Genomic DNA, 25,150 nt, shown 5'->3' on the forward strand with positions numbered 1-25,150 from the left:
TGTACTAATACAGCAGGACATGCAGCCTCATAAATTGATGGCTGTCAAGTGATTAGTTCCCAAGAGATCATGTTTCATTCACTAACGACATCTGCAGACACGGCAGCAAATGTGTTCTCTCAGTATGGTCTACTGGAAACAGAAACCAACACTCATTCACATTCAGTGTTTGGGTTTATTTTCTGGATTCTTACACATGTTGCTACTCTCTGCCAGGATTCAGTTCATACAGCAGAGGACACCAGTCAGTAAAGGCATTAAATATATCACTATGGTACTATGAGGCACACTGCAAAAATGTCAACTGACCAGCAGAATGGGAATGTAGGATAGCATATCCTCCTTATTATTTTATATCTATTTTGAGATTCAACCAGATAGAGACAACAGGGGTTGTACAGTTGAGTTGCATACTGACAGATGGAAGAGTACTGTAGGAGAAAAGATAAATAGTCAAAAATAATCTCTCTTATTGAAATCACTTTCATTTTCAGGTGACTTCTGTTCATAAAAATTAAAAAGAAAGGCAAGTATCTCTTCAGTAAATTTAAAGTTAATCTTCTATCGGCTGTCAATAGCATACAGCTCAATAGGGCCAAATAAGGGAAAACTATGGTGAATAAAAAAATAAATTAAGTCAAAGGGAACCTAAAAACATTCCGACTAAAAATAAGAGGCAAAACGATTTCGACTAAAGTAACACTGAAAACGTGGACAAATAAAGCACCGACAGCTTAAACATTACATTACATTATGCATGTAAAAAAGGTCATAATATTCACTGTTCCTCCTTCATTTACACATGTACATTTGCTTAAATATGTTGGACATCTCAAGTAAAACGTGACAAAAACATACAACTAGAAGATGATTCTTAATATTGAGATGGTGTGTCTTTGTGGTTCTGCTTTGTGATATACATAATTAAAAATATATACCATGACCTCATACTGTCCATGGGAAGGAAGACTAGTGGGAAGAACGATCTACGGCTTCATCATGACTGGACATCGGCTTTTATGTGTGACAATATTGGTGAAAGAAATATTTCCTGTGGTTTTACTTGATGGAGGCCATGATCTTGATGTACTGGAGGGCGCTATGTGCTGCGTCGTTGTGTGCGTTGCTACAGGAAATGCCTGTGCCGTGGCACACAGTGACCGGGGAGGTGGACAGCTCAGCCAGGCACTGGTACTGGCCATTCACCGTCAGCTCGTCTGCAAAATACAGCCACACAGCATTACCTTGACCAGTTAGAATGAATAACAGTGTTTTGTTTGGGTGCTTTCCGTTCAGCTAGTTACGCTTCCTCCCGTCCTCCAGCTAAACCCAGATAATCCATGGGGATCTGCTGTCACTGAGGATGTTCCAATCCCTTAAAAGGCGTAATCCTTACGATTTAAATTTAAATGAAATCAAGTCTTGTTTTTTAAAACTAATGTTTTTTTCTGCAGTACCCATTATCTGTCATCTCTCAGTTTTCATTGTTAGTGGCAGAGTGCGCCATTCCTGCACAGCAGTCAAATTGCCTACCTACGCATTACCGTTTGTAATTTCAGTTTATTGATATCAGCCTTAGTGTTCAATGTTCAGAGCTGTAAGAAGTCACTACTCAAAGCAATGCGAACATTTCCTACTGCCGCTGCTTCACATTAAATTTATTCTACTGGCAAAAAAGGGGGTGATAGGAAACATAATGTATTTGTCAAGGCGATCGTTCATCAAAATTGCTCTACAAAGGAAGACCATTATTTCATCCCCAGCGAATCATAAAAGCACACTACAACAAGCGACTTTCTTTATTTTTTGCTCTGTTCCAAGTGCATCTCGGGTCATTCAGGAAAAATGACATAGCCTATCCGAATATTTGTTCTGCACAACTTATCATTAGTCCTATATAATGTCAGTCTGGGGCTGAAAAGGACAGACTTACTGTACCTGCAGCCTTTTAAAAACTATTGTAGTTGAGCTTATACTCATAGCTGGTTTTATTATTTCCTCACATCCATTTTGTCTTTTCAGTGACAAACTAATTTTAATTGTCAATTGGTGTTTTTTCCTATCATAATGCAACAGATCTATAATCAGTTTTGGAGCTGTGGTCATAAGGCATCAGGTATTTTCGTTAGAAGAATTAGAGAAGTGAGGAGCCAAGCTGGCTGAATGGGAAGCAGCCTGTCTCTTAGCAGGTGTGTGTTTCCTTACCAATGTCAAAATATGTGACCTCAAAGCCCTGCTCCTTGGACAGCTCCAACATCATCTGAATATAATCTGTGTTGGGAATACTCAGCGGGTTTCTCCTCAGTAAAGACATCTTCTCCGCTGATGAGTTCCTTAAGTTCTCAAATCGGACACTTGGTTGAGGAGTCTAAACAAGGTAATGCATGTCAAATAAAATGGAACACAAAAGGCTTTTAACTCAGAAACGTTGCAGCAGCCTCCAGTGGTCACTTCGCAAAGGTGATAAATATTTGACGTACCCATGTGATTTCAGAACAGCCTGATAGACTTTGAAGCTTTGCCACTATTTTCTCTGCAGCTGCCTTTTTTGCTGCCTTTTTTGAATTCCCTACAGCTGTCAAAACACAAGACACAGATTAAGAACAGGAAGAAAAATGTGAAATTGCAGTCACTTTAAAAGACTTTACACAAATGGCTTAAAAAACACCCGTACCCTTCTCTGACAGCGACTCCATTCGACAGGTAACAGTGAATTCTCTTTTGTGTGGCGGACCAGCCTCCATTAACACTGTGTATTCGGGAAGACGCCATCCTCTCTGCAACGCTAACTCCTGAAATGAAAGGCCAAATAAGAGAAAATAATGAGGACAGAGAAAAAAACAGAGGTAGTATTTTATTTCAGAATATTTGAATGCATATAATACAGCACATATTGGCATTGTTGCATGCCATTTGCTTAGCTTAGTAAGCAGACACAATTTTTAATCTCGGCAAGAAAAAACATCTAACATATATCTTTTATACCCAAGTTAGGGGCGAAACACCTTTAAATAAATATACACAGAAACTTGCTCATATATAATCGTGATTTACACACCTGCAGTATCCCCACTGAGTTGGGATGGTTGTTTGTTTCTGCCACAACACCGTTACTCTCAGACTTCACAGGAATGTTCCTGTTGGGAATTACATCAAAACAGTTACCACAGCTGTGACAGATCAACTCTCACCGCAGGCTGTCCGTACAGCACTTTGATGGTATGTATTGCAAACACTGTTGCTAAAAAGGCTAACGCTAGACAAACTCAACTTAGGGCTGCAGATAACAATTATTTTAATTATCGACTAATAGTAAAGTAAAAATAGTTAAAAATGGCCATTATACTTCACCAAAGCACAAGCTCATAATTCAAATTGTTTTTTTCGTCCGACCAAAAAGTCTAAACGCCCAAAAAATTCTGTGTACTATCATAGAAGACAAGTATCCACATTTGAGAACGTAAATTTTTGTCATTTTGGCAATTACTTGATTATAATAATTCTTGCCAATTTTATTTAAATAATAATTTCAGCTCTACTCACACTGTTCCAGCATCTATCTGCAGAATATTCAGGGCAGCCTCTGCAGCCTGGTGTTTAGCAGCCTTTTTACTGGGACCTTGACCTGAAACAAAATACAACGGACTATGTAACATCACTACTACTATTAAAAAACTTATTTTAGAGTCAGATGGAAAAAATGGCCTATAATGGCAAGAAAATAAATATGCCTGATTAGAATTTCTGTTTTAAACTCCGGAAGCCCTCAAGGTGTTTTGTATCCCAGAAAGTACATGTTATGTCTGGAGGCTACTGGAAAGGACATATAGAAAATTCTGGAGAAAAATCTGGCTGAAAGATGTTCAAATATAAAGACTGGATTATATCTCATCACCTCAACACTGACAGCTCTGCAAATGCTCGTCATCCTCTTCTCTGGACCTACACTGTATACTGCAGTCACAAATTATATGTTGCAGGCTGGAGTGCTCTTTCTGAATTATCAGCGTATGATTTTAAACTCAAATGTAAGGTCGCATCCAGTGACAAGCAGCTATCAACACAGCAGGGGACTGCGACTGACCCATGCAGCTAACATCTCCGACTGTCACGCTGAAGACGAAGCAGGGCTGGTGAGCTTCTCCTTCAGCCTTCTCCATCAAATACACAGGAAGGTTGCCACTTCTGGTGCCGTATTCATGCAGGATTTGTATAGGCGTCTTCCCGGGGTTGGCCCTCTGTGGTTCATGTGAATTCAAGCTGCGTGTGTTAAACAAACAAGCACAAACAGTTAATCAGGACCATGTTAGGTGGGCTGTTGCCATTAGATGGCTGCAGGATACATCCGAGCTGCAAATACAGGCCAGAAATAATGAATGCAAATGGTGGAAGCAATTTACAACAGGGAAACATTACTGCAGAATAAAATTGATATGTCAAGAGTTCTTAAGAGTATTTATATGCCAAATAATTTCCAACAGATATTGGCAGCTTATTAGCACATAAACTTACAAACCACCAAAACAACTCCTTCAGCTTTTTATAGGGGATTCTAAAGCTATTAGGGTTATAACCTGTATACTCAGTGTTCATAGATCCTTATATGAATCCAAAGATACTGAATGGTCAATAAGTAGCTTCTTATTAAGGACTCACTGACAAAAACTAATGTCTGTCAGAGCTAGTGATCACCTGTAACATTACCACCTAATGCAACTGTCACAATACCCTGTGGGAAAAAAAGTATATTTATTGTCAATATATACTCCGTGACCAAAAATAAATAATTATAACTGAATTTGGATAGGGCCATCTTCATGTAAATTGAGGTACATAACAAACGTGTTTTAATAAAATACAGTCCAAAAAACCTGACCATAAACACAGCCTCAAAAATAACTAAAGTTGACTCAATTCTTATTTGAAAGCCTCAACAAAGGTTATGATTTACAAAAGATAATATGTTGTACGGTTGTACCTGCACTATACTGTATAGAGCTTTTTAGTTTACTGGTCAGTTAAATGTCTAGGCGGCATATCTTCTGTTCTGACAGTTCTCAATGTTTCTCAGTTTCTTTCACAGACCTGATAAGTGTTTTGCAAGGACTCAAGGCTGCCTTAATGGGAAACTGACAAAAGCTCACTGCTAATTATACTTTTTTGTGTACAGTATGTCTGTAAGCAAACTTGGGAAAATGTTCCACACGTTATAGTACTCATGTTAAAATAGGGATGCCATGTGAAGTATAAGCATTAAAAAACAAAACATTGAAGGAGCTGGCAAGAACAGTTTTACATATACTTTCTGTAGCACTGTGTGTGGTTCTTTGATCTCTGAAGCATAATCTTATTTGATTGGATGTTTCTCTTATATAGGCTATTACTACAAATCAGAAAATCTGCAACCACCATTCAGTTATATTAAACTGCATATGAAATGTGAGCCTTTCACTTTACCAACCACAGAAATGCCACTGCACTTGCAGATTTCCACTGTGCACACACAATAAAGCTGACGTTAATGGAGATCTGTGTGGTGTTGTTGCACATTGAAAAATGTGTATGTGCTTGTTAACCCGCAAAGACAATAACAAAGGCAGTAAATACATTGAAGTGCGGTTTTGTTGTTGGTGTGAGAATTAACGTTAGCTGGTAACAACATGGTAGTTTCCAAAAATCAAAAGGTACATATGAGATATCACAGTAATCATGTTTTCCTACACCAAGCAGCACAAATGTATATTATACAGCCAGCTGTACATTAATATAAATAAATAATCATATATACTTCTTTGATATCAGTTATATTGCTGCAGTCTCTCTCAGTGAGAGTGACAACTTTAACTTTGCCTAGCTGACAGACTAAAGCTAACATTGTAACGTAATGCCACTTGCTATTCTGCTTAACAGGGATCTGACATAAACAAGACATGGAAGAGACTTATTATTCCGCGCATTTAACTCGAGAATTGCATTTAAGGGTGCGACACAAATGAACAAGCAGTTGAGTCTATCAAAGATAAAATACTGTACGTTAGCCAGCTAAGCTAATCAGGGTGACAGCAAGTTAGCTCACTGACGTTAATGCTGTTATAGCTGTTGTCATTCAATTAACAGTAACATTACATTTTCTCTCTCCGAGGGTTAAATATTACAACTCTAAATTCAAAAGGCTGATAAACCATAACAGCATTAAGAGACAGTTCAACAAAAAGTACCAAGTCAACAGTTAAGCTAACGTTAACTATCGAAAAATAACGAGACATCACTTCATCTCAAAACAAAAGCTAGCAAATTAGAACGTTTTCTACCGTTTCAGTTCTCTGAAATTCACGTTGAGCTTCATTTGAGAAACTTTACAACGTTGATTTTTTTTCCCATAACTAGGTTAGATAAACGTGTCATGTTAACACTTCGCGTTACAGCGTTAATGTTACCTGCACCTGTAAGTTAGACGTGTTTTCGTTCGCAAACGTTAAACACCATTTAATTTGAAATAAAACAAATAACCTCGTGTCGGCGGTGGATTTCACTGCTGGTGATTGATATCCCTCTTGAGACATGTTTACAATTTGCTGTCGTTTGCGGGCCGATTAAAGATAATCTTGCTGGTAAATGCAAAACCTCAGACACCGCTTTCAGATATTTTTGCCGGCATCTAGTTATGTTATGTACTGGCCTTAAAATGCTAATAGCTCTTGACCGAACATAACATCGAATCAACATCCAGGTCAGCAGCGGGTCGCCTGATGCCAGCGTGTGGAGCTAAACTGTTCACCGCCTCCTACTGGTGATGGTGTCCAAGTGTCGGCCACATCTCTGATATGGTACTAGATTACAGTTTTTCCCAGTCTCTTTGGTCCATTTATCTAATCATCCTTAACATTTGCAAAACAATATCTGCATTTCTCCAAAGAAAAAAAAAAGAGATCGTACAAACAGCGCTGCACAATGAAGCCCATAATTTGCTTATAATCCTTATATCTCTCTCAAAAGTAAATATTTAGGTCAGTGAACATTTGATCATTGTCATCCAAATCTTAGCCGTAGTTTACATCAGAAAATGCTTACAGAGTCCTATTGTTACACTGACAACATGACAACATGACTAGACAATTTGACTTTCTGTAAATAACACAAGTAGGCTACTTGTCATTCTGATGGCACTGACATGTTCACTGAACTAAATGTTTACTTTTGAGAAATGGATTAAGGATTTTGAGCAAGTTAAAAAAAAACTGAAAAACTGTTAAAATGCACACGGCTGCACTTTTTCAGTATGGATGCAGATAAGAAAAAGACAGAACTGTTTTACAGTCAACAGACAAGACTTTTTTTTTTACAGAACAAATTAGAAAATTAGAAATGTAAACATGAAAAACATTAATACATCAATAGAGAACCGGTATAATATATTGTGATCAACATGACATACGCAGTTGATAATGTAGGAAACAGCAGACAGTTGTCCATGTAGTTTGCAAGTAGTTTTGAGAATTTCAATTCTGATCTCAGAAATTTACTAAAGTGACTGAGAAAAACTGTAAAGTACATTCTCTCCAAAAACAATTGTTTTAGTACTTATTTAAATGGTAAGAGGTACTTAATAACATTTACAGGCAGTAGTAGTAAAGCATCAGCCTCATACTGATGTAAAACAACAACTTTAATTGCAGGGCTGTATATTTAACTGTCCTAAGACAGGTTACTTTCATGGTTGGATATAATTTATACCGAAACGGGGTAGCCAGAAACATAGATCAAAGGCAGAAAATGTTGAAATTTGGTCTGACGTGGCTTACATGTTTTGGGGGTTTTTTTGCTGATAAACACCTTTTATAAAATTTGTGGATGCACATGTATGAGCAGGTGTATGTGTTTGGATATCTGTATACTGTAGTCACCATAGTGCAGCCCTTATCTTGTGAGGAATTAGCGAGGGAGCTTGTTTTCTGTTTTTCTGTGTTTATATTTTGTGTTGTATTTTTTCAAAATGCAGTCTAAAAAAGTCTAAAATGTTAGAAAATTGTGAATTATGCACATCACACAGTCTCAGAGTCGAAGGGGACACCTTCAAATTGCTTGTTTTATTTTAATTTTGCTTGTTGATCAATGTGTAAAAATGAGCTCATACAAATTCAACATTTTAAATCATGTAATTAATTTGGGTAATGCAGAAATGGAGGAAGGGAGTTGAAGCTGGTGTATGACAAAATCATCTCCACTTACAAGCTTTTAACCACACCTCATGGTCGTCATCAGCAAATGGAGCTGGCTCAATCGTTGTTAAGAAAATACTGTAAAAACTGTCCCAGGCAGACATCGTAAACAGCCGATGTAAGACAAAACCACTTGTGTCTCAGGGATCACCCGGCAGCACAGGCATTACTGCTGACAGTGTGACAGGCAGGGAGCAGAGACTTTGGGGACCGGAAAGACCACTTTTTTCCTGAGTGAGAAGGCTGGTTGAGGCATCTGCTTTTTTGAACAGGTAAAATCCGTCTTCTGGCTAACATCTGCATTCACTTTTGTCAGGATAGACACAAGGTCAAAGCCACTGGGAAAAACGAAAGATACTGTGAGAAAGTGAACTAAAATACTTCGAAAGCCATGTATTATTAGTTATTCTACAATTTCAAACCACCACAAATCACTGCAGTAAGTAAAATTAGAGTTGGAAGAAGTTTTCAAATCATTTACAATAAATATACTCCATTAGCAACAAAATGTACTTGAAGTATCAAATGTAAACATACTCATAAAGTATCAGTGTACAGATTATCATTATATTATTTGATTTTTGGGTTAAATCTGTAAAAATGTATCATATTTTAAAAAACAATCGTATGTTTTGTTTTGCATGTAAAATCTGAGAAGTAAAATAGTAGAAAAAATTAAGTGGAGTAGAAGTATAAAGTAGCATAAAATGGAGATACTCAACTAATACTCAGTAGCTCAAAACTGTGCTTGAGTAAACATACCTAGTAACATTCCACCACTGAAAAAAAACATTTTTTGTTTCACTTACCTGGGCACCATCCGGACAAGGTTTTGGCACAATGACTGAATAAACCACGTGCCATTTTTCCTCTCTCTGAATGAGACAAAAGAAGGAACGGTGGCCATTCCCAGCAAGAAGTCTGCATCAGATGGGATGGAGTGTTTAGCTTTAATGGCATCGCTGTAAACAAGACTGCGTGCGGAGCCATCAGTCTCGATGTAGACAGCCTTCTGCTCGTTGGAGCCCTGGCAGGCCTGGATGAAAAACAGCTTGGGTTTTTCTGCTAAAGAGGAGCAATTTAATCCATTGACAGGTTCCATCAGCTCCTTAATCTGGATGGTGAGGCCGTCCACGCCATACACGCTTCCCTCCTGGCCGTGGCTGAGAACGCAGCATACCAGGCAGTCCATCTGACTGTGGTCTCTCCTGCCGAGCTCCCGCAACACGGACAGCATCTTGTCCCTCTCACAGTCCCGCTCTATCACTACCTCAAAGCCAAGCCACTGAAACACTTTGCGCAGGCAATCTGGAAGGCGCACAGATGAATGTAAATACATATATACAATACAATGTGGCCACATACAGACAGAGCAGAGATAGAAAACATGTACCAGTTTTCCATTTGAGATTTCCAAAATGAATGAAACATAAGGTCACCTTCATCAATCTTAGTCCCCATTCGCTCCAGCAGACCTTGTTTGGATTTAGAGAAGTCTTGGTTGTTTACTATCAAGCAGATACCTCTCTTTGCTGCAGTCATGGGATATGCTCCCAAAACCTACAGAGAAAAATCTGTTACCCAGATTGAATGAATGAAGGCTAGGCAGGATTCAGTGTAATATAAATTTTTTTCTGCCAGTTACACGTTCAAACAATAGCTTTTGGTCAATACACGCAGGGCCTCATTCCTTACTTACGCCTACTTGTAAAGTTGAGAAAAGGTAAATCACACACCTCACTGTCTGTGTTTGTAGTCTGAGACGTCTGCTTTTCAGAGGAAGTCTCATTATCTTGAGACCTTGAGACTTTCACAGCATCACTACTCACTATCGGACAGAGAAATGTAGGGTGGAAGAGGAAACATTTAAGGGAAAGATGCAGAGACAAATGTTATATTTGAATAATTGACATATAATTTCAAAAATACTTATAATGACCTTTTGAGGAGGCACAGATGCTTGTTTCAGTGCTTAAATTGCTACCACGTGACAGGGCCTCACATTCATCTCCACCACGTGACACATTTGTAAAATCTAGGAAAAGGATACAAGAAGATTAATCCATCCCCTGCAATGCAGTTAATCAAGTTTCAAATGTAAAACAACCGAGCAGAACGCAAGACTCACCCACAGAGGTGTAAGAATTCATGGAGGACTGTATTGGACACAAAGGAGAAGACAATTTAAGACACAAAGAAAAGTTTTATTATTATTTGTGATTCACTTAACTGTGTTTTAATGACAGATTCTCACCTCAGCCAACGGTCGCCATTCTTCAGAGGAGACTGAAAAAGGTGATTAGGATTTTCAACATGTGTTCAATGCGAGTGCATTTACATACGGATCAATGTAGCATTGATTGGATTCCCACCCACAAAATTTTGTTTGTTTGTTTGTTTTGTAACATAGTATTTCATAATGATGAGAAAAACACACTTTATAATTAAAAGTAAAGTTAAGTGGGGGACTTAATTTGCAATAAGTAAATTGGCAATCGGAAAAAAGAAATTCACACCTACTCCAACAGAATGATTGCCATCATAAAGGCAAAGTGCATTACAGTTAATTTATTTAAATATTTAGGTTAAGGACATAACATCATCATCATCATCAAAAGTTATCTGAAAACTAAGGCAGCAACATTTTACTAAAATGCATACACAGTGGGTTAAACCCTTCATATTAAGAAAGTGATGGAGATACAAGCAAGTATCCAGTTCTCTACATCTAAATACACAAAACAGACAGACATGTTATTATAACTCCATTTACCTGGATTTTCACATGAAAGAGACCTCCCAGGTTCTAAAGATTTACGGAACTGATGAAGAACACAGACAAAACAGACACTGCTGTAAATGGCTATTGCTGAAAGAGTCAGTAGCGTGGTGCATGACACTGCAGAGCTGTGACCATAACATCATGATAAAAAAATCTTGCACTGCAGGCAAGTACCTGGCTTAGTTCAAAAGTGTAAGACGCGGACCGTGGTCGACCTGTTTCTTGAGCTATAGGGCCAGTGTGACGTACTGTGGATAAAAATGACAAAAGTAAATCAACAGTAATCTGATTTACAGACAGATTCAATACAACATAACTATTAGATGAACGTGAAATCTTAATTATATGTAGCAGGAGAGATAAACTTTTACAGCATCATCATCCTCACCTGTTTCAACCTCTGGCTCAGTCCCTGCTTCCCCCGCCTCCACAGTATCTATGTATGTATATGTGGATGTGTGTTTGCTTGTGTACATAAATCTGATCACACAATCACATTGTGGGGACTCAAACTGCCTTTCAAGTGACAAAACACAAGTCACCGCAATGTAAATTATTATATTTTGAGGGTTAAGACTTTGTTTAAGAGTCAGAGCTAAGCATGTTGTGTCTATGGTTAAGGTGAGCGTAAATCTGCAGGAGATTAATGTAAGTCAATGCAATGTCCCCTTAAGTGACTTCCTGGAGGCCCTTCAGTTTCCCTCCTCACCACTGTCTGTCTGCCCATTTCCCTCCTGTTCCTGCTCTTCCAGTAAGTAGACTGTTTGAAACTAAATCTGCTGTCTCGCTGCTTTTGTGTCCGTATTCCTACATTTGTCGTTATAGCAAAGAGAATTTTCAGTGGCTTACCCTGCCATGCTTTAAACTGGTTGATCTTTTGTTTCAACACAGGACAGACTTTCTCAAAAATGGTCTCCAGTAAATTTAGATTAGTGTCACTGATGAGGTCCATGTGCTCCATCTCCAGGAAGACATCAAGTGTAGGCTGAAAAGTGAAGAAAACTTACAGTTACCCTTGATTTTTCCCATAAGGTGATGCAATGCATACTTTAAAGCAGGAGCAGAATTCAAATTTAAGTGTCCATCAGATATAATTATCTTCATCAATGATTTCAAAATCTATTTTTATTCTGATACATTCAACATGTTATGACGTTGCAGGTCTCTCTTCTCAAACACCGACACTCACAACATTTTCTTCCAGTTTTCTGCGGGGAAGCTGTGAGTTCAACAAGAACTTCACATCTTTCAGGTCATCCGTTGTAATCTCCTCAGACAAGTTGTAGAGCAGCTTCCTGGCATTACAGAAAAAAACAATTAAAACAAAGTAAAAACAGTCTTGTCAGAGGAGGCCTGATGCTTCACTGTCACTATTCTGAGGTCACTGGATGTATTTTCCTATGGCAATGCACCACTCTTTCTCCCCTCATACAGATTGTGATCCCTAAACCCAGTGATTATTGATCCTATGTCAATGCCCTTTTTTACTTTTTCAGTCAAAAATGTATACACCTTACAGAGTGCCTCTGACTGGGATCTTTTTCCATTGTATGTGGAGCTAAAACACTACATTGATCAGACTTTAATCAACAACAATTTGGATAATTGTTTAATTGTTAAAGTGATATTTTTAGCAAAACGCCGCCACAAATCTGTGGATTCCAGTTTTTCGAATGTGAATATTTGTCTGTTGTGAAAGAGCACTTAGTATCTTTGTGTTTTGGACTGTTGCTTGAACAAAAAAGAATAAATTTGTAGTCACCTTGGAGTGTGGGAAATTATGATGGGCATTTTTAAAAAATTTTTCAGACATTGCATGCACCAAACTATTCAAATCAATTCATCAAGTAAATCATCTGCAAATGAAAATGCAGACGAGTGTTAGGTTGATTTTATGCTGATTTCATGTTGATTTCATGCTGGTTTATTTAGTACATGTTTGTGTTATGAAGCAATAGACTGTACCACTGTGCCCAAGACAAATTACCCCGTGGGGACAATAAACTGCTTTCTATTCTAGTTGCAGCCCTACTTCTTTGTAACATAAGGCTGTAACTACACATCACTTAGTCAATGTAATTAGTAATTCCTTGATTAACCAAACTGTCCCCTCAAATTAGTCCTTCTTGCTAACAATTTAATAATCCGTGCCTTTGAATTAGTAATTGTAGCTCTCAGTTTAACAATTCGCACATACATATTATTTAATCGAGATCACAATTACTAATTCATAAGCTTGAATTAGATATTTCTTTTTTCTTTGACAACTCCCAGACTCCGTCCAGCCCAGGCATACCTGGTCCATTTCATAAGTTCTGACTTGGCTCTAACGCTGATCCGGTGCTGCATGTCAGACAGATGTGACACTATTTAGCAATGTATTTTCTGTGACCTAAATCCTACTTCATGATTTACTTATAAACAGTGAAAGGTAGGTAGACCACCTGTAAGGAGAAATGAGGCTAGATGCTTGGCCAGGAAGCTGGAGCTCATTGACCAGACGGGTGCGTTGGATGATGCGCAGAAGCTCAGTGAGCAGGTGTGGTCGGTCAGCAGAGAGGTGGTCTTGATCCGACAGACGAGAGAAGAGGTCACTGGTCGACTCCACTGAGGTTGGGTTTCGGCCAAGCAGGTCAGTGCAAAGATATGCTAAGGCCTTTACTTCATCCTTACTCAGGGCTTTTCCTACAGTTAATAGCAGCGTCTGGAAATCCATTTTGTTTGCTGAAAACCAGATACAAGATAGATTCGCTCAGATGTCTGGTTTCTTTGTGAAATGAATCACAAATAACTTTAGTTTTGCATTTGTAAAGTTTCTTTTTCGCTCTTAACCTATTTGTATAAATGTTACAACAGGGTTGGCATATAGTTATGGTACATTTATGTGTGTGTGTGTGTGTGTTTGAACAGTAGCATAATCACAACAGCCTGACTTCCCATCACGTGATTAACACTTAAAGTCACTACCAGACATGGATAATAGAGTTTTATCTCATTTTATCTTATCTTACCCAAGAGCCAAAAACTTTGATTAGATCAGTCTTGTCTGCTCGATTCACCCATTTAACCAGTTCTACCTTAAAGACGTGTTTCGTGGTGTTACCTCTTTGGAGACGAGTTTTCAGCAGGTCGGACTGAACAGATGTGTCATCCACTTCAACATACTCGAAGTAGCTACTCTGTACTATTTTAGATTAGTTTTTCATATATTTAGTGTTAGTATTTTGTTTTTTTTTATCGCGCCCACGACCTCACAGATCTTCCAAAACTTCTCCTCGGATGAGGAAGTAAAAATCGAAAGTAAAGAGAGAGGACGCGCCCTAAGTAACACCCGCTTGAAACTCCCATTAGATCATGTGAGACGTCTATACCTGGGCATCATCAGGGATCACAGTGGGGTTGCTCTCGATTTCCTGTGGACATAAAGTCAAAATCTTTATTTGAATCACGACTGAATGTCTGTCACATGCGCCTGTCACTGCAGGCTGAGTTAGGGACCGTCTGCAAATTGCAACACATCCATTTCAATCTTCAATAACTTTTTTGTTTTTCAACATAAAAATCTCACACCACTGCTAATATAACTAGTGACCACCCCCAAACATTTCACACCTGTAAGTTTGTAAACAAACATGAAAATAAATTAATTAATTAAATTCTTAATAATGTACAGTACAAGTGAATAATTTCAATAGCTTGCTCATTTATGAATATTGCCATATTGCCAAAAAGTACATATTTCAGACTTTGGGTCCCTGGTATTGGTGTTAAGGGATTCCCTAAGGGCTTTTTGCAGAAACTAACAGGTGTGAAAGTTGTGAAAGGATGTGCAGGACAGATGAGAGGTGATTTGGTGCCAGTATATTCATAAATGAGCAAGCTATTTAAATTATTCACTTGTAATGTGCATAATTAAGAATTTAATTTATTTATTTATTTTCATTTTTGTTTACAAACTTACAGGTGTGAAATGTTTGAGGGTGGTCACTAGTTATATTAGCAGTGGTTTGAGATTTTTATGTTGAAAAACAAAAAAGTTATTGAAGATTGAAATGGATGTTTTGCAATTTGCAGACGGTCCCTAACTCCCCCTACAGTGACAGGCGCATTTGACAGACATTCAGTGCATTGCGCTCTGGACTGCATCGTTATCTTAAGTGATTTTGAGGTGATCACAACTGTGAAACTTCTGCCTGAATTAGCTCTCCAATATATCCCAAAACTGGGAGAAATGGAGATTTTGACACGGAGCTATTGAAGGGAACAGGCGCGAAAACCGACGAATGTTGAATATTAAACTTCACCCCGGTACTTTACTAGGCCTACCCTGACCAGAATAACTGTTACTTAAAATACATTTTAACACTGCAGACAAATTTGGCAAAGATAAAATGTCCACGTCCTGTGCTGCAGAAGGCATGGACAGCATATCTGGGGTAAAATTCTGATATATTTCAACTTTGGTTCTAAAATAAAAAAAGGTTCAGCTCTCACTGCAATGTATAATAATAGAATTCGGGGGCTGAGTAGAGACAGGTATTGCAGATAAATTTATTTCGGGTAGATTTTGGGGTGAAATTTAACTGCATTTACAGAGAGTCTTATTTTACTGTAGTTTTGTGCTTCCTTGTTTCCCTCCTCTCCTTCTGTGCTTTCTGCAGATATTTCTGCCTCTGGAGCCATGGGGTCTGGATCTGTGGTTGTAAGGCCACTTACTGCCTTCATGTTCCTGCTCAACACCTGCTGCTACTGAGAGTGAATTTTGCTGACTGATAGTGTATTTGGATAGTCAAGCATAAACAACGTACAGCCATGATACATCAATTTATTATACTTTAAATGAACAAACAAACAGTTTATTATACTTTAAATCAATAAACAAACAGGTAATCCTGCAATTATTTTGACAAGAATCGTCTACTATCCATATGTCATCACATAAAAACATTACTTTTGATTGGGACAGGTCACAGGATGTGAATAGATTAAATAAACAACAAACTAAATTTTAAAAAATGATAATTTCCTTTTCTTTTGGGCAGTGGTTGTGATATAAAGTGATAATACACTTCAAGAGGTCTTGAAACAGATAATCATGGCGTCAGCTGAGGCCTCCATTATCCTTTACCACCTAAACCACCAATAACGTCAATGATAAGGTCAACAAACTGGCTAGTGAGAGCCACAAATATCCTTTAGGTAGCTGTAAGGATATAATCATAAAATATTCCAGTTTTTCAGTGCTTAAGAACATATTGACAGAAGGTATCAACTTGGAAATATTACAAATTATTTGTGGTAGTGTGTATTTGATTTGGGTTTGGTCTTCAGGGTCTTGATATGTCCTCTGCGTCTCACTCTGACACTGAGCCACGCCTCAGAGTTTGCTCCTGAGCTGTTGAATCTGATGGACTCTGTAAAGGACACACACACACATGCGCACACACACACACACACACACACACAAACAGGCTGAGCATGGCAAAACATTTATGAGAGAGTCAAGACCTGAGGCAAATCCATGAAGTGGAAGAAATACTCAGATCCTGTACATATAAATAACAATACCACAGTGTAGAAATACTCTGCCTGCTACAAGTAAATGTCCTGCATTCAAATGTTTTACTTAAGTAAAAGTACTGGCATCAAAATACACTTAAAGTACTGTCATAGCTGTCGCTGTCACATTTGTGTTTCCCCTTTTCTGTCTCACCTCTACCAAGTAGGCTGTGTCCCTGTGGAATGAAGACCCGCCTACTTCCTGGTTTCTGGGGTGTTGACTTCAGTCCCACCTATTGGTTCCCTCTGTTCCCGCTCAACCAATGGCTGGTCACCACATTGATTACCTCCTGCTCATAAGGAGAGTCCACCTGTTGCTTGAGGCAGCTTGTCACCGCCTATTGACTTGTGTGCCGCTGGTATTGACTGTGTACTTTGCTTGTTAGCTGTACATTGTGTTTAGTGGAACAATTCGCATACCTTGTTTGTTAGCTCTACATTGTGTGTAGTGGAGAAATTCAATTAGTATTTTTGTTTAATATTGAGTTAGTTTTCATCAGGTGTAGTGGGTGCTGTGCTCTTTGTGTTCTTTTTGTAGCAAGAATTAACCCTGTTTAAATATATAGATAGGTACAGGCCTCCTTTTGAGGACCTCTTTATTTTAACTTGGTTTGTTATTTTCACAGCACCCTCATCCACCCTCCTTTTGTTTATTATTACCTGTCTGCATATCCGGGTTACCAATAAAAGTTACCTTTTTAAGATCTATACCAGTTTTGCCTATATATGTATGGCCCCCACTCCCCCAGACCAACAGGGGGTCATAACAGTACCAAAAGTAAAAGTACTCATTATGCAGATTATTTCAGAATAATGTAGGGTAACATGGGGTAAGACACCCCCCCATGGTAATTCTAAAAAGACCCCACAAAATGTCACAATTTTTTCCCTTCACCATTTCTTCTGGCTGTCCCCAGTCTCACTCAACTAAAAATTGAAGTTAAGTTATTTGATCAAAGTAATTCTGACTGAAGTTGAAATAAGTGTTCAATTTATGTATATTTACATTAAGATAAGTTATGCAATTATTTAGAGAGAAAGATTTTTATAGTTTTTGGTTAAAGTAGTAAAATGCTAGATTAGTATGTTTGGGGTAAGATGCCCCATCGGTCACCGTGCCCCTTGATCGTTTGAAAGTTAGATGTTATTTAGACAGTGGAGAGCCCATTTAGCCAACTAACAACTTCACAGAAAATCTCAGGTAAAATTCTGAGGCTATAAGCTCACATATGCTCACATTTCCAGCTAGCTAGCTGGCATGCACATGTTTTACCTCAGACTTTCTGCTAATGAAGTTCATAGCAACCTCACTATTTAAAAGTCTGAGAAATAAACAAAAGGAAAGCTAATAACATAAGGCAACATAAGTTTACATCTACAACATAGGTCTACATTCCCCTTGCTTTTAACCAGCTAGCTGTAGTTCATTTTATCTGTAATTTGCACCTATTAAAGTGATTTCACACCATAGAGTTGCTATCTTACCCCATGTGGAAAATGCCTTTTTCCTATAAAATACATTTGATTAAATAGAAATTAATTTGTTAACTGTAGCTATTTATTTTGCTTTATAATATATATATGTATATATGTTGCAGCTGGAAAAGGTGGAGCTTAATTCGACTACTTCATATACTTTATCTGCTGGGTGGCTTGTGAATTTCTCCCAGGGATCACTTAGGTTTTATGTTAATCTATAATATTACATCACCATTTATATGTATTATTCATTGGATTCTGTAAAGCAATGAGTAACCAAAGATATCAAAAATGAGTTTGAGTGAACAGGGTGGAGTATATGGAACATAATAATAATGTGGGAGCAGAAAAGATGTCACTTAAAATGTTGTCATGACTTAAAGTTATTACTGACTTGAGTACTTTGTGCAAAAGTATACATATGTCACAAAACATATATTTTTGTTTGCACACGTTTCACAGGTCTGATTCAATCGCAGCACAAATTCACACGCTTTTAAGTGCAGAAATCAGGAGTTTGATTTTATATTTTTTGATATGCAGAATGTGTGTGAATATTCAGTGTATTAATTTTATTATTTGTGATGTTAAGGATAGGATAGGACATATGTTAAAGATAACTTGCTGTCTCCAAAATTAAACAGAAAATCCAGTTGCTTTTTGACTTCTGGACATTGAAAATGGAGATTTTGCAACTAAATATTACTCAAACAAACTTTCACAAAATTCGGAAAAAACTTAATAGCTGATGTTGTTGTCTAGTGTCAAACCCTGTATTAAAAGTGGGAGTAACAGCAGGTTCATAGTGTTTTGAATTTAAGTATTGGAGTAGCCCTTTTTCTAACATTTGAATAACAAAACAAATTGTGCCATAAAACATTTAAATTTCAAGTATAATTTCAATATACACTGCAAAATACATTATTCAAAAATCACTTTAAAGATGAGTGTTGCTCGAACTACTCCAAACTAATCAGACATGTCTTCTGTACAAGTAAGTGTACAAATGATTTCCTAAAAGTTAAGATGCAATACCAAAAGTATGATCATAAAGAAGCGAAAGTCCTCATTATACAGCAGAATGGCTCCTGTTAGTGTTTTTAGTATATGATTAGAATATTATTACGAATTCATTAACATGTAAGCAGCATTTTAAAGTTGTGCCTGCTACTTTATATACTGTTGAGTAGTTTAATCTATATTAATGCATCAGTTCATTACAAGTTTTTTAAGTGGTGCTAATTAGCAGAGTTTCAAGCGCGTCATCGCCAGCATTTCCATAAATACCCACACGTCCTAAGTCCTCCCCTTCGCCCTCGTATCCTGCATCCCTCCCCCCCACCCCTTTCTCTGTCCTGCCTCCTGATCTCCTTCCTCCTCTCCATAGGTTTATAGTGGGTCCGTCGTGCCCGGGTGCTACGGCGGATTTCCCTATCGTAGCTTCCCCACAACGCTTTCTAATGTCTATTCAGCTACTGCAAGCTTCATACATCTTCTGTTTGTTACTCAATAAATCATTTAATCATACCCGTTGATTGTGGTCCTTGCTAGTGAATGTTAAAATAACAATAGGTGAGGAACAATGTATAAAGTGACATGAAATGGGAATAGTCTACATGAGTAAAACAGACACCTACTTGATACTCAGTAGCCTATTTAGTTAGTTTTAAGTGATAGGATGACCAAAACATGACAATAATGATAAACAAAATGAGACAGGACTGATCTATGGGCCGTGTGTGTGTGTGTGTGTGTGTGTGTGAGGTTGGACTCTTACTGTCAGTAATGAGGGAGTGTACGGCGGTGATGTGTCTCCGCCCAAGGCCGTGACTCCTGGACAGCACGCAGTCCAGATAGATGTCCCAGAAGACCCGAGCCAGGTCCCAGAACAGTGTCGTGTGTTTGCCGTTTTCTGACGACCTGAGGAACACCATCAGGTCCCAGAAGGCGGGCACCGTGTCAGCGATCCTCGGGGAGCGCATCTCCAGCAGCAGAGCCGAGGAGGAGTCCCAGCACTGCGGGTTCGCCCGGTGGGCCGTCAGGGGGTCCCCGTGACCCGGCTTCTGGCCCTGCGGCGGCACGGCACACATGCAGCTCAGCACAAACACCGTGGCCACAGGTATGTTCAGGTGCACTGGGACCATCTGCAGAGGACACAACACAGGTCAGCTGTATCCACTATTGATTTATCAGTAAGGCTGAGCAACAAAATTGATTAAGCCTCATTACTAATTTAGCAATTTTAGTAGCTCAGTAATCCCCTTAAAACTCATAAAACACACACATTTCTCTCAGAACAAATGTTTTCCCCCCCACTATTGTGGGTGCTATTATAAACTTCAAAATAAAATTTCAGAAGAATAGGTCCTACATCTGCAAACATATAGCCTAACACTGGCTTATATGTTTGACTCTGTATTATAAGGTCTAAAATGGTTAATTACCCTATAGTGGCTAATAGCCTAATAACAATGTTAATAATCATTTGTTCTGCAAATCCAAATATGCAGATTAGGCCTGTAATTAACCAGAAACACGGAATATATTGATCAAATATGAATAATATTATAAATGTAGCCTAAATAAAGAGCAGTTTAAGAATTTTGCAATGAAAAATGTACTTACCACTAAAGCTGGGCCGACTAAAAGACTATAGTGTTGATTGGAGTTTTGAAAAGATGTGTTGGCTCTTAATTGACGTCAGTGTCTCCCTCCTCTGCGAGCTGCGTTGGCCTACTGCTTGTCGCGTTTATTGATGTGTTGTTGTGGTTTATATAGCCTACAGCCTTATTTGTAGCCTAAGTTGCTCTTGAGACTATTAATCGCGTTCATGGAATCAAATAGTCTATGTCATTTACCATCCCAGATCTTCTTCTTTCCAATGTTGCGTTACTGTGCATTGTGCGAGACGTTTAATCCGTGCAGGAGCAAGATGCTAGACTAGATTGCCCCTTGAAAGGATAGGAATGATTGTTTTTCAAATGAGAGGTTATTGTTTAGTGATGTGTTAATAGGAAGGACGTATCTGAGGTTTGTTCTGTACACACTGATCAACCTATAGTCACCAGGAGGAACTCCACTGACTCTTCCAACTGGTAAATGATGTAAAGTATCTCCTGCGGGAGCTTCCTTGCTATGATACTATCCAAAAATTAAGAAAATATGATTAAATGGATTTCTCAGGGCTGCCTTGTACAGATTAGGATCCTGCACAGCAAGATAAACTGTATTTTACCTTTATGAAGGACAGACTCAGGGCTGCAACTGATTATTTTCATTATTAATTTTCCTTATTAATGTGCTGATTATTTTCTCAATTAATCTATTATTTATTTGTTGTATAAAATATCAGAAAATAGTGATAAATGTCACAATGTCACAATTCCCTGGAGCCAAAATAGTCCAAATAACAATCAAAAACCCAAAGATAGTCAATATATCGTAATGTAAGACAAGGAAAAGTAGAGCCCTGGCATTTGATAAGTTGGAGCATTAACACATTTGGCATTTGTACTTGAAAAATGTCTTCTGCAATAATTTATTAAATTAAATTTATTAAAAAAGTTATGGATTAATTATCCATTGGTTGACTTATTGATTCATTGACTAATCAGTCCAGCTCTACATGCTCATATGTGCACCAAACATGTGGAATTGTTGCTGTAATCATTCTCCCTCTCCATACTGGCTGTGTAGAGGTCTATTCTTAGTGCGACTGCACTGAAATGGGGCACAAAATCCACAGTCTTCTTTCTGTGTGAATTTTTTTCAAAGTTCAACTGAAGATGGTAAAAAAGGCTTCTGCAGTTTTGATTCCTTTGCATTACGGAAATTAAATTGTTTGTGGCTCAAATATATACAAAAAGTCATTTTTGTAACGGTACCCTCAAGTGACAGAATCTTCATTCAGAGCTTTAGGGGCAAAAAGGCATATTGTGCTTATGTGTTTACATGAGCAATCTGACATCAGAAACTTGGGTGGTGCTGCTTTCTGTAAAAACAAGCTCAGTCGTGAACGGTGTTCCAGTGAGTGGTGCACCAGTTACATTCTATGCTTTTACTGAAATGTCACATGCATACCTGATCTCAAATATAATTACCTGCGCAGTGAGAGGCCAACACTAAATGTACTGGGTGTGTTTGTTACTCAGGCATTCATTCTTCTGATGACGCAAAGAAGCAGACTTTTTTATGACAATTTTCGCTGCAAGGCCTAAATTATAACCTTTAAATGAATACCATTTTCATATTAATACTGATGTAAAGTTAGGATGCTTCAGGACAGGAAAAACGTCTGGAAGGTACAAATTATTATTATTAAATGAGAATTATTGTTTAATGTGCTATGAAGGAGGAACATTTCGAAGACAGGTCCACAGAGATCTTTTTCTCCATACACTTATCATCCTGGTCATATACAGATAAGTGATTCCCAACCAAGGGTATCTTAACCTGAGGGGGGTACATCTGCAGTTGCCAGGGGGTACATAGAGAGATTGTGGAGATCAGTTAACTTGAAAAAATCTAAATAATAATTTAATTCATGTGCATATGAAAAGAATTAACTTCTTTTGCAATTATTTCCCATATAAACATTCTTCAGTACATTTTAAAGTTTATTTAATAGTTTGACAAGATAACTTTAGATAAATTAAAAGTTAATCAGTTGCTGTCTTAGATTGGCATGAAAAAACACAGAAACGCTCTGATAAAATTTGTCAGTAGTTTATTCATCGGTCCAACTGTACATGATGCAGTGAGAGAGGGACACCAGACAATGAGTAACATGGAGGATTACAACGATGCCAGTGCTATGGCAGCACCTGGAACACACCAACTATCAGCTGGACTGGAAATAAAAAGCCCTGCACAAGGAAACTGTTCAGGCCTCAATATGCACAGGCACCATACAGTGTGTTTGTGTACGTGTGTGTGGGTGTGTGTGTGCATGTGTGTGATTAAAAATATCAGATCAGATGAAAAACACACAAAAATGATTTTCAGTTCCATAAATGTAAAAGGGTGCTCTCTCGCTTTTTCATTGGAAATATTAATTCAGTTCATCTTTATTATTATTTGTCCATTCATAGTTTGAGCATGTTGAAGCGAAGTGAAACGAGATGTGGGAGTGGCCAAATACAAAAATTAGCTGATTAGCAGAGGTTTTTGTAATTCCATGTCTACATTGATATCATTATTACCCATACTTTTGTGCAATATCTCTCTTTGCATAGTAAATAAAAGTTAAATGTTTCTGTTGTTGACATGCACCTATCTTTTGTAGCATATTTTTCTTGCAGATTTTGGGGACTCCCATATAGAATTATAAGCCCAGTATAGTGATTGCATGCAGCGTTTCCAGTAGAGCTGAACTTGATTTCTACTAAGAGTTTATGAGAGCAAAAGGTTAAGCCAGTATAGTGGGTGTTGATGAGGACTGTTACGTGAGACCTGGCTGGACAGCTGCATGGACCGACTTCATGCCCTCAGCAGTAGGAGAGGCATCACTGGCTGCAGACAGAGGGGAAAGTGCTCTGTGTACAACAACATCCATTATGTTGATATGATTGGTTCTTTGGCTTTTGAGTCACTGTTGAAGATACTTTGGGGGAGGAAGGGGAAGGGGAGTCTTGTGACGTTAATCTGACGTGATATTAATCTGAATCCCTCTAGAACTGACATGCTTCTCCTTGTCACCACAGCCGCTCTGTCCGCTTTCGTGGAACTTTTGACCTCCACCCTGGACAACTACAGGAAGCTGTACAGCGTGCTATTACAATTTTGGCCCAAATCACTATTGCAGTTTTTTTCAATAACATTGCCAAAAAACACCCGCTATACAACATGCTAAGATAAAAAAACAAAAGCAATTGATGTCTTTGTAAAATATGCTGTTAATTCCAAACCTGAACTCCTTATTTATGTACAAGTTTGTGCATGTGCATTCACTGCGTGGTCTGCACTGCCCTTATGGGTCCACACATGCAGCCTCCTTTATCATCTACAGCACCTTAACATGAGCTATAGGTGCTTTAACTGCCTTTCCACTGGCTTTAGTTTTGAAGGAGGCTGCCTCCTGCATTAGATTATTCTGTTTTTTTTCTCTTTGTATGTTTTTTGCAGTATATTCATAGCTTTCGTAGCCATGCAGAGCCCTGCACAGAGGGCTCTTCATGCCAGGGGGCCAGCAAGCAGCACGCTTTGTGCGGATAAACATGCCAGGTGAGAGAGTGGTGTGGATTCCGCCTGAACGCCTGTGCACTGGCACTAAAGGATGGAAGAGGAGCTCTGTCACTCTAGAGATCAAGGTGGGTTTGTTACATGGGTGAGGTGGAGTTGAAAAGGCTGCATGTCTAATGTCACTACGATGGAATTTGTTAAAATGTCCACTATGTCTTTTTCAAGTAAATCTAATGCCAAAGATCAGCAGCAATAAGTGCAGTCCAGCTGTCAGTTAGCCAACTAAGGAAGCCTTGGAGGAGTCCATCTGTGATTGCCACCTCTCCTTGGGTTAAATGGCTGAGGCATTGGGGTCGTATCGCCGTTTCTTCACATTTCTTATGAGGAGACAAGAAACAGGAGTCAGTGTGTGCTATAATCAAGTCTGTAACACAGCTAGTGCAACCTGGACAAGTAACCACTCTCATCTCTTCAGTTTACAATAGTAAACTTATTCTTAATCTATTGTTATACTCAAGAGCGGAAAATAAAAATGTTTTTCATGTCAACCCGTGCAGTTTTTAAAGGGCCTCAAGATCAAAATGCTTACGACATTAAAGTGAGGAAAGGTTGGTCCATGTTGGCCGGTTCAGCCTTGACTGCAAAGAAGCAGTCAGATGTATTTATATTCACAAACCTTTACTTGCCTGTTCATGATAAACAATAAAGTCTACTTTCAAATAAGATAATAACTGAGCTTTGAAGGTCTATGAATATAAATATCCTGTTGCCTTCTTGCAGACGAATGCTGACCAGCTTGTGCATGCAACATCAGTTCACAAGGTGAAGAAGTGTAGGAGACATGTCTCATTACCAGTTTTGATGAGAAAGACATTAGTTTCACTCATAACATAACCATCTGGGAGGAAAAATCTAATGTAAAATGTACTCT

General features: G+C 38.4%; 4 protein-coding genes and 1 long non-coding RNA gene across 10 annotated transcripts in view; 1 reads left to right on the forward strand and 4 right to left on the reverse strand.

Moving 5' to 3' along the window:
- Positions 1 to 155: 155 nt before the first annotated feature.
- On the reverse strand, positions 156 to 6,761 carry prkra (protein kinase, interferon-inducible double stranded RNA dependent activator). 3 transcript variants are annotated; one of them, XM_046053814.1, is made up of 8 exons: positions 6,511 to 6,761; positions 4,085 to 4,260; positions 3,544 to 3,625; positions 3,059 to 3,137; positions 2,675 to 2,792; positions 2,481 to 2,575; positions 2,206 to 2,368; positions 156 to 1,217 (listed from the first exon to the last, which is right to left on the reverse strand). In XM_046053814.1, the coding sequence occupies exons 1-8, from the start codon at positions 6,561 to 6,563 to the stop codon at positions 1,060 to 1,062; spliced, it is 924 nt and encodes a 307-aa protein (XP_045909770.1). In that variant the 5' UTR covers positions 6,564 to 6,761; the 3' UTR covers positions 156 to 1,059. The 3 variants fall into 3 exon arrangements, with proteins under 3 accessions (XP_045909770.1, XP_045909772.1, XP_045909771.1); XM_046053816.1 differs by lacking the exon at positions 6,511 to 6,761 and adding an exon at positions 6,444 to 6,500; XM_046053815.1 differs by lacking the exon at positions 6,511 to 6,761 and adding an exon at positions 6,312 to 6,449.
- Positions 6,309 to 16,017, forward strand: LOC123973636. Of its 2 annotated transcripts, XR_006825657.1 has the most exons (6): positions 6,309 to 6,827; positions 8,364 to 8,491; positions 10,466 to 10,514; positions 11,676 to 11,752; positions 13,427 to 13,633; positions 15,663 to 16,017. It is a non-coding gene; the product is annotated as an uncharacterized LOC123973636 (long non-coding RNA). The 2 variants fall into 2 exon arrangements; XR_006825656.1 differs by lacking the exons at positions 10,466 to 10,514; positions 11,676 to 11,752 and having other exon boundaries at positions 6,312 to 6,827.
- casp10 (caspase 10, apoptosis-related cysteine peptidase) lies at positions 8,053 to 14,463 on the reverse strand. 2 transcript variants are annotated; one of them, XM_046053813.1, is made up of 13 exons: positions 14,373 to 14,463; positions 13,446 to 13,725; positions 12,191 to 12,296; positions 11,851 to 11,986; positions 11,176 to 11,249; positions 10,993 to 11,041; positions 10,474 to 10,505; positions 10,348 to 10,375; positions 10,159 to 10,254; positions 9,956 to 10,047; positions 9,659 to 9,779; positions 9,029 to 9,527; positions 8,053 to 8,557 (listed from the first exon to the last, which is right to left on the reverse strand). In XM_046053813.1, the coding sequence occupies exons 2-13, from the start codon at positions 13,715 to 13,717 to the stop codon at positions 8,386 to 8,388; spliced, it is 1,677 nt and encodes a 558-aa protein (XP_045909769.1). In that variant the 5' UTR covers positions 13,718 to 13,725; positions 14,373 to 14,463; the 3' UTR covers positions 8,053 to 8,385. The 2 variants fall into 2 exon arrangements, with proteins under 2 accessions (XP_045909769.1, XP_045909768.1); XM_046053812.1 differs by lacking the exon at positions 14,373 to 14,463 and adding an exon at positions 14,105 to 14,330.
- A 2,266-nt stretch (positions 16,018 to 18,283) lies between the features above and the next one.
- Positions 18,284 to 20,939, reverse strand: LOC123974083 (protein FAM237A-like). The gene is made up of 3 exons (XM_046054519.1): positions 20,898 to 20,939; positions 19,817 to 20,183; positions 18,284 to 18,297 (listed from the first exon to the last, which is right to left on the reverse strand). The coding sequence occupies exons 1-3, from the start codon at positions 20,937 to 20,939 to the stop codon at positions 18,284 to 18,286; spliced, it is 423 nt and encodes a 140-aa protein (XP_045910475.1).
- A 1,809-nt stretch (positions 20,940 to 22,748) lies between these two features.
- Positions 22,749 to 25,150, reverse strand: part of LOC123974149 (disintegrin and metalloproteinase domain-containing protein 23) — a 69,977-nt gene continuing 67,575 nt past the window's right edge. For both annotated transcript variants that reach the window (XM_046054615.1, XM_046054614.1), the window contains one exon: positions 22,749 to 24,596. In XM_046054615.1, the coding sequence (XP_045910571.1) occupies positions 24,589 to 24,596 (8 nt within the window). In that variant the 3' untranslated portion in view covers positions 22,749 to 24,588. The remainder of the gene's footprint in view (positions 24,597 to 25,150) is intronic.

The sequence above is a fragment of the Micropterus dolomieu genome, linkage group LG07, assembly GCF_021292245.1.
Source record: "Micropterus dolomieu isolate WLL.071019.BEF.003 ecotype Adirondacks linkage group LG07, ASM2129224v1, whole genome shotgun sequence".
Lineage (NCBI taxonomy): Eukaryota > Metazoa > Chordata > Actinopteri > Centrarchiformes > Centrarchidae > Micropterus > Micropterus dolomieu.

Coding starts and splice junctions, on each gene's coding strand:
- prkra (XM_046053814.1), bottom strand. CDS start 6,563: ATGTCTCAAGAGGGATATCAATCACCAGCAGTGAAATCCACCGCCGAC. Junction 2,576..2,674: donor GGAGTCGCTGTCAGAGAAGG/GTACGGGTGTTT, acceptor GTGTTTTGACAG/CTGTAGGGAATTCAAAAAAG. Junction 2,369..2,480: donor GCTGTTCTGAAATCACATGG/GTACGTCAAATA, acceptor TACCTTGTTTAG/ACTCCTCAACCAAGTGTCCG.
- casp10 (XM_046053813.1), bottom strand. CDS start 13,717: ATGGATTTCCAGACGCTGCTATTAACTGTAGGAAAAGCCCTGAGTAAG. Junction 11,987..12,190: donor GAAAACTGGAAGAAAATGTT/GTGAGTGTCGGT, acceptor TTCACTTTTCAG/CCTACACTTGATGTCTTCCT. Junction 10,255..10,347: donor GAATTCTTACACCTCTGTGG/GTGAGTCTTGCG, acceptor TCCTTTTCCTAG/ATTTTACAAATGTGTCACGT.
- LOC123974083 (XM_046054519.1), bottom strand. CDS start 20,939: ATGCACAGTAACGCAACATTGGAAAGAAGAAGATCTGGGATG. Junction 20,184..20,897: donor AAAGAAGAAGATCTGGGATG/GTAAATGACATA, acceptor TGTCCTCTGCAG/ATGGTCCCAGTGCACCTGAA.